The sequence below is a fragment of the Myiozetetes cayanensis genome, unplaced genomic scaffold, assembly GCF_022539395.1.
Source record: "Myiozetetes cayanensis isolate MyiCay16 unplaced genomic scaffold, myiCay2020 scf41, whole genome shotgun sequence".
Lineage (NCBI taxonomy): Eukaryota > Metazoa > Chordata > Aves > Passeriformes > Tyrannidae > Myiozetetes > Myiozetetes cayanensis.
The window spans coordinates 550,199-561,726 of NW_026087643.1; the positions used below are offsets into that span (position 1 = coordinate 550,199).

Consider the following 11,528-nt stretch of genomic DNA (forward strand, 5'->3'; position numbering starts at 1 on the left):
CCTTGGGGGGTTTTGAGGGCTGGGGGGGTCGGACCCTCCTCCCCCTTTGGGGGGGTGTTTGGGATGGACCCTCCTGAAAGCCCCGGGGGGTTGGAAAGGTGGGATTTGGGGGGGTCAGACCCTCCCGAGGGGCTCCAGACCCTTCCCAAGGGGGGGGGGTCCCACAGCGCTGTCACCCCTCGGACCCCCCTTTTTGAGGAGGAGGAACCAGAGGGGGATCCCCCACCTGAAAGTGGCTCCTGTTTTGGGGGGGGGGATCAGGAGCTGGGATTTTTTAACCCCGGGATCAGGAGCTGGGATTTTTGAATCCCTGGATCAGGAGCTGGGATTTTTGAATTCCAGGATCAGGAACTGGGATTTTTGAACCCTGGGATCAGGAGCTGGGATTTTTGAATCCCGGGATCAGGAGCTGGGATTTTTGAATCCCAGGATCAGGAGCTGGGATTTTTTAATGCTGGGATTTTTTCACCCCAGGATCAGGAGCTGGGATTTTTGAAACCCCAGGATCAGGAGCTGGGATTTTTGAATTCCAGGATCAGGAGCTGGGATTTTTTAATGCTGGGATTTTTGAATCCCGGGATCAGGAGCTGGGATTTTTGAATCCCCTCCCCTTTTTTTTTTTCATTCCCTCCCTGGCCCATCTGGGAGTTGTGTGTTTTGGCAGCAGAGCCCGTCTGGGAGCGGGAGGCGAACTGAGCTGGGCTTGTTGTGTCTGTCTGAGGGCCCTGCCCGGGCTCCTTCCCGGGCTCCAGGGGGGCTGGGGATCCCTTGGGAATTGGGGAGCATCCCTGGGGATGGGCAGGGCCCCCTCACACCGCTCTCCCTGTGCCCCCCAGCTGGCAGGAGGGAGAAGATGAAAGCAGGCTGCAGCATCGTGGACAAACCTGAGGGAGGAGGAGGTAAGGGAGGCCCCAAAGCCGAGTTTTCCATGTTTTTCCCTGGATAAAGCTGCTCCAGGGGGGTTAATTCTTCCTCTCCTAAAATCTTCCCGTGGCTGGGGTGGGATTCCCTTGGTGGGTCGCCAGTGCTGGGTTGAAAAGAATTAATTATTATTATTATTATTATTATTATTGATATTATTATTATTGATATTATTATTATTGATATTATTATTATTGATATTTTTGTTATTATTATTTTATTTTATTATCATTTTTTATTGTGATTATTTTTTCGGGCTCCTCACGCCTCCCATCCCGCTCATTTTTTGGGGAGGGTTTTTTTAGGGATTCTCCAAGAAAATCGGGGGCTGAGAGGAGCTTGGAATGAGCAGCCAGAGGTGGAGAGCTGGGTCTCTTCCCCACTGGAATTAAACCAGCTGGAATTAGACCTGGAATCTCGGCTGTGTCCCCACAAATCCCCCACCTGAGGGTGAAATATTGGGAATATCCATGGAAATCTTTGGTCTGGGGCGGGGGGAGGAATCTCATCAATCCATGGAAATCTCTCATCAATCCATAGAAATCCTTTAGGTATCCATAGAAATCCCTCAAATTCCCCCTACGGATTTCTCATCTGAGAGAGATCCCATCAATCCATGGGAATAGTTCAGATATCCATGGAAATCTCCCATCAATCCATAGAAATCCCTCAAATACCCCTGCAAATTTCTCATCTGAGGGAGATCCCATCAATCCATGGAAATAGCTCAGGTATCCATAGAAATCCCTCAAATGCCCCTACAGATTTCACACCTGAGAGGGGGATCCCATCAATCCATGGAAATCTCTCAGATGTCCACACAAGTCTCTCAGATATCCATGGAAATCTCTCAGATGTCCACACAAGTCTCTCAGATATCCATAGAACTCTCATCAATCCATGGAAATCTCTGATCAATCCATGGAAATCTCTGATCAATCCATGGAAATCTCTGATCAGTCCATGGAAATCTCTCATCAATCCACACAAATCTCTCAGATATCCATGGAAATCTCTCAGATATCCACACAAGTCTCTCAGATATCCATGGAAATCTCTCAGATGTCCACACAAATCTCTCAGATATCCATAGAACTCTCATCAATCCATGGAAATCTCTGATCAATCCATGGGAATCTCTGATCAATCCATGGGAATCTCTGATGAATCCACACAAATCTCTCATCAATCCACACAAATCTCTCATCAATCCACGGAAATCTCTCAGATATCCACACAAATCTCTCAGATATCCATAGAACTCTCATCAATCCATGGGAATCTCTGATCAATCCACACAAATCTCTCATCAATCCACAGAAACCCCTCAGACCCCCCTACAGATTCCTCCCCTGAGGTTGGGAGGGATCCCCCCCAGCCCCCCATACCAGACCACCCCCATCATCACCTGCTCTTCCCCCCTCCCCAAAACAACAAAAGGCTACCATTTCCCGGAGTGGGCCTACAAGACGGAGTCGAGCCCGGGCTCCAGGCAGATCCAGCTGTGGCACTTCATCCTGGAGCTGCTGCAGAAGGAGGAATTCCGCCACGTCATCGCCTGGCAGCAGGGCGAGTACGGCGAGTTCGTCATCAAGGACCCCGACGAGGTGGCCCGGCTGTGGGGCAGGAGGAAGTGCAAGCCCCAGATGAACTATGACAAGCTCAGCAGGGCCCTCAGGTGAATGAGGAGGGGGGTGATGGATGGGAATTGGGGTGGGAAAGGAGCCCCCTCACTTTCACCCTCCCACCCAGCTCCTTCGGGGGGGAAATTTGGGAAGCGGCCGAGGGCGGCTCGGGTGGGATTTGGAGCGACCTGGGGTGGTGGGAGGTCCCCCCTGCCAGCCCAGAGCATTCCAGGATGGGATAATGGGGGTAAATCCTTTCCCTGGCAGGCTGGCATGGCCTAATTCCATGGATTTCCCCATCCCTGCAAGTGCCCAAGGCCAAGGGGCTCGGAGCCACCTGGAGTCGTGGCCTTGATGATCCTGGAGGTCCCTTCCAGCCCAGCCCATCCCATAATGCCCTACAAGGGCTGAGCATTCCTGTCTGACTCCAAACCCTCCAGCTCTCCCTGTTTCCATGGAATTGGGGAGGGAATTTTGTCCCAGTTTTTCTCTGTGCGTGTTTGGGAATTGGAGTTCGGAGAAACCCTCCCGACCCCCCCCCCCCGGAGGTGTTTCCACCCTCCAGCCCTTCCAGGAGTGTCCCCAAGTCCCTGAGAGGTCATGGAATTATCAGTCCCACGCCCTCTGATAGCTCCTGGGTGGAGCTGCCGAAGGCAAACACGGGAGTTTCCTCCGGGAAAAAAAATCCTCAGATATCCCTAAAAAACCCCCTCACCTGAGAGGGAATCTCATCAGTCCAGGGATACAGATCATCAAGCCACACAAATCTCTCCAATATCCGTGGAAATACCTCTGAAACATCCATGGAAATATCTCTTCCATATTCATGGAGATGTCTTTCCAATACCCATGGAAATATCTCTGAAATATCCATGGAAATATCTCTCCAATACCCATGGAAATATCTCTGAAATAGTCATGGAAATATCTCTCCAATATCCATGGAAATATCTCTCCAATACCCATGGAAATATCTCTCCAATATCCATGGAAATACCTCTCCAATACCCATGGAAAAATCTCTCCAATACTCATGGAAATACCTCTGAAATATCCATGGAAATATCTCTCCAATACCCATGGAAATACCTCTGAAATAGCCATGGAAATATCTCTCCAATATCCATGGAAATATCTCTCCAATATCCATGGAAAAATCCCTCCAGTATCCATGGAAAAATCCCTCCAATATCCATGGAAATATCTCTCCAATACTCATGGAAATACCTCTAAAATAACCATGGAAATATCTCTGAAACATCCATGGAAATATCACTCAAATATACATGGAAATATCTCTCCAATACCCACAGAAATATCTCTCCAATACCCATGGAAATATCACTCAAATATCCATGGAAATCCCCCCAAAAAAAGGAGCCAGGGAGCCTTTTCCAGGTGTTTGGAGCAGCTCCATTCCTGATGGGACCTCGAGCAGGAGGTGGGGGGGGGTTGGTCCCCAAAACAGGGAGCCCTTTGATCCATCTCTTCCCATTCCCCCCCCTTTTCCCAGATATTACTACAACAAGAGGATCCTCCACAAGACCAAGGGCAAAAGATTCACCTACAAGTTCAACTTCAACAAGCTGGTGATGCCCAACTACCCCTTCATCAACATCCGGCCCAACGGTGAGTGGGGGCCTCGGAATTCCGGCCCTTTGGAATTCCAGGGGCTCCTGCAAATCCCCTCCGATACCTGGGAATGGCCCTGGGATCATCAGTGCTGCTGGGGGGGGTTATAAAAGCCTTGTCTGGGGCCTCCTTTTCCCTCTGGGGGCTCCTTTTCCCTCTCTGGGGGCTCCTTTTCCCTCTCTGGGGGCTCCTTTTCCCTCTGGGGGCTCCTTTTCCCCCCTCGGGAGCGCTGTGGGAAATGAGGAATTTTGGGGCTCCCGTTGAGCGCTCCGGGTGGGTTCAGGCTTTGATTTCAGGGTGTGTGGGGAGGTTTGGTTTGGTTTTTTTTTGGGTTGGTTTGCTTTGCTGGGTGGGTTGGAGAGGTGTCCTTGGGATAAGAGGGTTTAGTGGGGCTGCTCAGCCCCTGCCTTGCCCCGGTGTTTGACCGTTTTATGGGGCCGGATAAACGTGGCTGAAGTTTCAGAGGCCGAAACTTGGGGGCTTCTGCTCCTCCCAATCCTCCCCCCCCAGCTTTGTTTGCTCAGTTCTGCCTCCTTTGGAAACCAAAAAGAGCTTTTTTTTAACCCATTTCTGCCCCAAACTCTCGAGCTCTGCCCCTCCCTCCGTGGGGAACGCGGAGTCTCCCGGAGGAAAACGGGAGTTGGGTTCAAATCACAGGGATTTTCCAGCTCTCCCGGGCTTGAGTGAAGTCCCAGGGATCTCCCAGTTCTCCCTGGAACAGGAGGATGGAAAAAGGAAGGTTGGGAATGGAACACAATTCCTTTCTTGCCCTGCTGGGGGTTTTTCCCAGAGTCGATTCCTCGGGAAGAGGGTCCTGTTTGCAAGGAGTTAAAACCCCCCCCTTCCCCCCACCTTGAAAGCCAAATTTTTCCATCTGGGTGAAAACAGGGAAGGTTGTTGGGCCACAGAGTCCAGGAAAACAAGGAAAAAAAAACCTCTGGAATTCTTGACGCCCAAACTCTCACACAGAGGTGCCCCGAGGAGGTGGAGAGAGGAGGGGGGGGAGGAAAAAACCCCTGGAATATGATCCAGCAGGGAAAACAGGGATTGGAAAGTTAAACCTGAACACCCCCCCCTTCCTTCCAGAGGGGGGCTGAGGAAAAACAGGTTTCCATGTGGGCAAAGAGGATTTCTCAGGGCCCGGAGCCGGATTTGGCACCGAGGTTGCCGCCCAGGCTTTTTTGTCTCTCCAGAGCCACCAGGAATCCCAAAACAAAACACCCCAAAAAAGCCCCAAGGGGCTGGGAGGAGGGAGAAGGAGGGGGGGAAATATTCCTCAAGGTGTTGCTCCTCGCTCCTGTGCCTTCCCAGGGGAGAAGGAAATGTCTTCTCCAGGCGTCCTGAGCCGAGGGAACGGGGGTGGAAGATGTGTCTGGAGCTGCTCTGTAAATCTATAATTACTTGCAGCAACGAGTCTGGGCAGTTCCAGCTCCCCATGTTCCCTCTCCCTGCTCCAGCCACTCCCTCCTATCTCTGGGGCAGGCATTTAAAAAAAGAACTTTTCTTTCTGGGAGGTTGTGGGGGGGAGAGAGAGAGAGAGAGAGAACTGGAATGCACTTTTGTCTAATTACAACCTGTTTTCTTCTTCCCTCCTGGCTCTTGAGGAGGGGGGGGGGTTGGGAGCTCCGAACCTGCTCGGGGTTTGGAGCTGCTGGGATCAGGTTTCTTCTTCTTCTCCTTCTTTTCTCCTGTGTTTTTTTTTTTTTTTTTTTTGGAAGGGAAAAAAGTGGGAATGAAGGGGTTCATTGTGGAGGTTGTGAGGGAGAAAAGCGTGAGGGTTTTTTTTTTGCCTGGATGTGGCTCGTTCCGAGTCGGGGGCCGGGCGGCTCCGTAGGAAGAGCAGCCAGTGGGAGCTCTGATCCATCTCTGTAGGAGGGATTTTCTTCCCAGAAAAGCACAAATCAGGGATTTTTTTTTTAATTTTTTTTTTCCCCCCAGAGCTGGAGGGTTCTATGGGATAGGATTCCTCAGCAAACAGGTCAGGGAGGGGCATCCCAAAAACTTCCTCCCTGCTGACCCTCGAGCTTCCCAAAAACCCCTGGGAGAGGAGAAGGATTCCTCTGCCAGGCAGTGGCAGGAGCTGAGGTGGGCAGGGAAAGGGAGCAGATGGAAAAGGCACCTCCCCTCCCCTTCTCTCCCCTCCCCTCCTGCCTCGTTGTCGGGGCACGTGGGATTTTCGGGCTGCTCTTCCAAACGCCCGCGGGCGCAGCCCCGGAGAAGAAGCTGCTCCTTTCCCTGGGATTTAACTCCCTGGGAGCTGCAGAGGGAGCTGGAAGGACCTCAGGGGGGGTTCTTGCAGGGTGGGGGAATGATTAGGTGGCAATCAGGGACCGGTTGTTCATCCAGAGGGTGTTCGGGTGCCGCAGGAGGCTCTGGGAGCTTGAGGGATTCCCGGATGGGACAATCCCTGATTTTTATGTGTGTGTGTGTGTCCCCTTCTCAGCCATCCCCTGACTCTGCCATTCCCCCACCCCCAGGTGTGGTCCCCCAGAGCGCTCCCCCCGTGCCCACGGCCTCGTCCCGCTTCCACTTCCCTCCTCTGGACACCCACTCTCCCACCGAGGATTCCCAGCCCGGCCGCTTCCCGGGGGCCGCGCTGGGCCGGCGGCGGCGGCGGCGGCGGCCGAGGCGCTGGGGGACGGCGGTGACAGAAAACCGGAGGTGCCGGAGCTGGAGGATCCCTCCTCGGATTGGCGCCGGGGCGTGGATCTCATGGCCCCCCACGGCGGCGCCCCGGCGGCGGCGGCGGCGGCGTCGCCCCCCAGAAGCGCAAGCCCGACATCGTCCTGCCGCTCTTCTCCCGGCCGGGGATGTACCCGGACCCCCACAGCCCCTTCGCGGTGTCCCCGCTGGCCGCCGGGCGCGGGGGGGTCCTCAACGTGCCCCTGTCGCCGGCGCTGTCGCTCACGCCCACCCTGTTCTCCTACAGCCCCTCGCCGGGGCTCAGCCCCTTCGCGGGCGGCAGCTGCTTCTCCTTCAACCCCGAGGAGATGAAACACTACCTGCACTCCCAGGCCTGCTCCGTCTTCAACTACCACCTGAGCCCGCGGACTTTCCCCCGCTACCCGCTGGTGGTGCCGCCCCTGCAGTGCCCGGTGCCCCTGGAGGAGCAGCCCCAGTTCCCCATCAAGCTCCAGCCGCCCCCCGTGGGCAGGAAGAACCGGGAGAGGCCGGAGAGCGCCGAGGAGCCGGCGCAGCTGCGGGTCAAGGTGGAACCCCCCGCCGACAGGGAGCCCCCGGAGCCCCAGGGGAGGGACGGGGAGGAAGGTTCCGGAACGGAGGGGGAGGACAAGGGCCCGGTGTTCGCCCGCCCGGCCGCTCCCTCCTCCTCCTCCTCCTGGCTCGCCCAGCCCGCCCAGTCCTCCTCGGAAGAACCCCCGGAGCACGGGGAGAGCAGCGGCACCAACACCACCAGTGGAGGAGTGGGGGGCGCAGAGAAGCCCCCCCGGGATGGCAGCGCGGATGGGGGAGCTCAGGAGAAGAGGGAGGACGCCCTGATGCCCCCCAAGCTGCGCCTGAAGCGCCGCTGGAACGGGGACAGGGACAGGGACAGGGACAGGGACAGGGACAGGCAGGCGGAGCCGCCCGAGCAGAGCGGGCTCTGGGGCGGCCCCAAGGCCGTGGCCGCCGCCTCCGACGCCTGAGCTGGGGGCTCACAGGGCAAAGCCTGGGGGGAAAAGGGGATAGGGAGGGTGGGGGGGTGGGCAGGGGGTGGGCAGGGGTTTATTAGCCTGGTTTGGGGGATTTTAGGAGCTTTTTGTTTGTTTTGGGGGGAGGAGGGAGGTGTGTGAGGAGGGGGGGGGTTTGTGTTCTTTGTTTCTTTCGTTGTTGACTTGCAGGTGAGGCCTCTCCGGGGTCGTTCCCGCTCCGTTTGGTTCCCGAGTAGGGTGTGTTTTTTTGTTTGGTTTTTTTCTTTTTTTCCCTTTTTCCCAGCACGGACTCCCCTCCCGAGGGGAGCTGAGGACTGGAGGAATTCCAGCCTATCTTCTGTCATCTGCTGGGTGTTGACAGCAGCAGGAATCTCCAAATCCATGGCATTCCCTGGGAGCTGGGGTGGGTTTTTTTTATATATATATATAAATATATATTTCCACGGAGAGGAATTCCCGCCTCGGGAGCTGAGGGGGACTGGGAAGAGGGGGAATATTGCACTGTCCTCGGAGCAGGGGAAGGATTCGGGACGAAGACACGAGCGAGGGACCCGCAGTTCCCGGCTCTCCCCGGGCTCCTTCCCTTCGCCTTTTCCTGCAGAAAAGCCATGAGCAAAAAAAAACAAAACAAAACAAAAAAAACAAACCCTTGCCAATCCTTCAGGGAATATTTTTCGGGAACGGGAACGGGATGTCAAAAAACTAACCCAATGCCTTTAACAGACGCACTCAAATGTATTGGAGGGTGTTTGGGAGAGGGTTCCCTCTCTCCCCCCCCTCCGGATCCGCGTGGGTGGAGTTTGGGAGCGATTGGAAGTGGAGACGTCGGAATGGTCGCGGCGGGAACGCCGGGATCGCCTCTGCCCGGACCCCCACACCCCTCCCTCCCACCCCATCACCTTTGACTCATGCCTTAACTACGTGGACTGGAATTCCCGGCGGGATCTCCGGCCACGGGAGCGGCGCCGGAGCGCTCGGAGTTCGCGGGTGGTTCCTGGATTTTCCCGCTGGATTTTTCGCTGCGATCCTCCCGTTTTCCCCGAGCCGGGAACGCCGGGACGGACCCTCGATGATTCCTCGGGAAGGCGCCGGAGAAGACGGAGCTGAATCCCGAGAGGAGGATTCCTGAGGATTCCCGAGGATTCCCGAGGATTCCCAAGGATTCCCGAGGCCTTTGGGAGCGGCAGGAGCGCCGTTTGGAAGCGGAACCGGGCAGGGATTCGGGGGCCTGGATGAGACGCCGGGAGCTGGGATTTGGATCCCGCCACCGCCTGGATGGGGCTCTGCATTCCCGGAGCGTGGTGGAAAACTGGGATGAGGAGGAGCCTTTGGATCATCCCCACCCACACCCCCCACACAAAAAAAAGGAAAAAACCCCTCCGAGGGTGTCCAGGAGTTGAACTCAGGAATTAGAAAAACACGAGGCCTTTCCCGATTGCCGTCTCTGATCCATATCCTCCAAGTGCCGGAGCCTGGCGGGAATCGGGAATTTTTTTGGGGGGGTTTGGGGGCGCTCGGGATGGCCCCGCCCCTTTTTTTTTGTCTGAGGCAAAAAAAGAAAGAAAACACCACAAAAAAACCATAAAAAAAAAAAAAGTTGGAACTGGTTTGGCTTTAAAAGTTTGGAATTGGGGGTGGGAGAGGGGGAGGGGGGGGTTGTTTTTCCATAGCCATTGCACTGCAAAAGCGGGAGCTCCACGGTCAGGGATAAAGGATTCCCGTTCTCAGGAACAGCGGAGCCGCCACCGGATCCCCCAACCCCCCCAAAACCCCCCTCGGGATCCCAACCGGACTTCCCGTTGCCTGGAAAAGCCTGGGAAGAGGAGGAGGAGGAGGAAGAGGAACAAGAGGAGGAGGAGGAGGAGGGCGCTTATAAATACATTTAAAATAATCGATTTAAAGAGGAAAAAAAAAAAACACACAAAAAAAGGAAATAAAAATATATATATATTCCGATGTGCCAAAACCTTTTGACAAACTCGTCAAGTTTTCCAGTGGTTTTCGGGATCTCCACGTCCGCACCTGGAACGGATTAATCAAGAGCATGTGTTAATTGTTTTAAAACCATTTTTTGGTTGGTTTTTTTTTTTTAGTTGGTAGAGAATCCGTAGGAAAAGAGACTTTGAACGGGACAATCGGGCAGCAAGGCCAAGATGTTTGTTTTTTTTTTTGGGGGGGGTTGTTTTTTTTTGGGAATTCCGACCATCCAGGTGGGACAGGGAGGATGCAAAGAGAGCTCTGTCCCTTCCCAAATCCAGGTGGGAAGAGGAGGAGGAGGAGGAGGAGGAAAAACCCCTTTCCAGGAGCATTAACGGGGCCCTCGCTCGGTTGTCCCTCGTGTTTTGTTTTTTTTTTTTTAATTATTTTATTTTATTTATTCCATAATTATGGTTTTTGGTTTTTAAAAACTGGTGTTTTTTTTTTTTTCTCGTCAGGTTTTTTTCTCTCTCTTTTATTTTTTTTGTCTTCTGGATCTTGGTGGGGTTTCTAAAAAAAAAAAAAAAAACCAAAAAAAACGCCAAAAAAAAAGGAATTTCTTTTGGGGGTTTGCTGAAATAACCATAATCAGTTTAACGAGGAGAGAAAAAACACAACACGTTGATTTCTTTAGTGCTTTTGAGGTAGAAAAGGGGGGTTATTTTGATGATTTTTTAATTTTTTTCTCCCCAAAATCACTTTTCCCGAGGCATGTTCTTTGACTTTTCCTGGAGCTGATTCCGCAGGGATTAGTGAGGATGCATCCCCAGAGCCTGGGATGGAACGTGTGTGTCCATGTACATACCATGTAAAGTAGTTCAATACTCCATTGTGCAGTGCCTTTAGACGTTCCACTTTCTATAAAGTCTTCAAGAAAAGAAAAAAAAAGGTTGCATATATATATTATATATATATATGATGTAATGTTATAGAAATATATGTATAATATACATATTTTTTTCCAGGGGTATCTGATAGCTCTGTATTTTGTTATGGAAGTTGAAAGAAAAACAAACAAAAACCACACAAAAAAATCCCAACAAAAAAAAAAAAAGTATTTTACCTCAAATTAAAAAGTTAAATAAAAACCTTTTAACAAAGCTGGCGCTGCTGGGCCTCGGTTTTTTTGGGGGGGGAAGTTGGGTGGGGTTGGGTTGGGTTGGGGGGAATCTCTCCAAGGTTTTTCCCAAAGCTGAGGCACATCCTGGGGGTGGGGTGGGAATATCTCCTGGGGATGGATTGGGAACATTCCCTCGGACTGGATTGGGATCATCCCCAGGGACTGGGTTGGGAACATCCCTAAAGACTGGACCAGGAGCATCCCATAGGGATGGATTGGGATCATCCCCAGGGACTGGATTTGGATCATCCTCTGGAACTAGACTGGGATCATCCCCAGGGACTGGACCAGGAGCATCCTATAGGGATGGAATGGGAACATCCCCAGGGACTGGGATTGGAATCATCCCTGGGACTGGATTGGGAACATCCCTAAAGACTGGACCAAGAGCATCCCATAGGGATGGAATGGGAACATCCCCAGGGATTGCACTGGGATCATCCAAGGGGACTGGACCAGAAGAATCCCATGTGGATGGAATGGGAACATCCTCGGGGACTGGACTGGGATCATCCCCAGGAATTGGACTGGGGTTATCCCAGGGGCTGGACCAGGAGAATCCCGTATGGATGGACCGGGATCATCCCCAGGGACTGGACTGGG

The 11,528-nt window shown here is 53.3% G+C and overlaps 1 protein-coding gene across 1 annotated transcript; it reads left to right on the plus strand.

Moving 5' to 3' along the window:
* Positions 1–749: 749 nt before the first annotated feature.
* LOC126647847 (ETS translocation variant 3-like) lies at positions 750–7,847 on the plus strand. The gene is given in 6 exon segments (XM_050330409.1): positions 750–899; positions 2,362–2,599; positions 4,060–4,175; positions 6,656–6,777; positions 6,780–6,930; positions 6,933–7,847. Coding segments are annotated over 6 exon segments (1,563 nt in total). The 5' UTR covers positions 750–853; the 3' UTR covers positions 7,823–7,847.
* Positions 7,848–11,528: the final 3,681 nt, after the last annotated feature.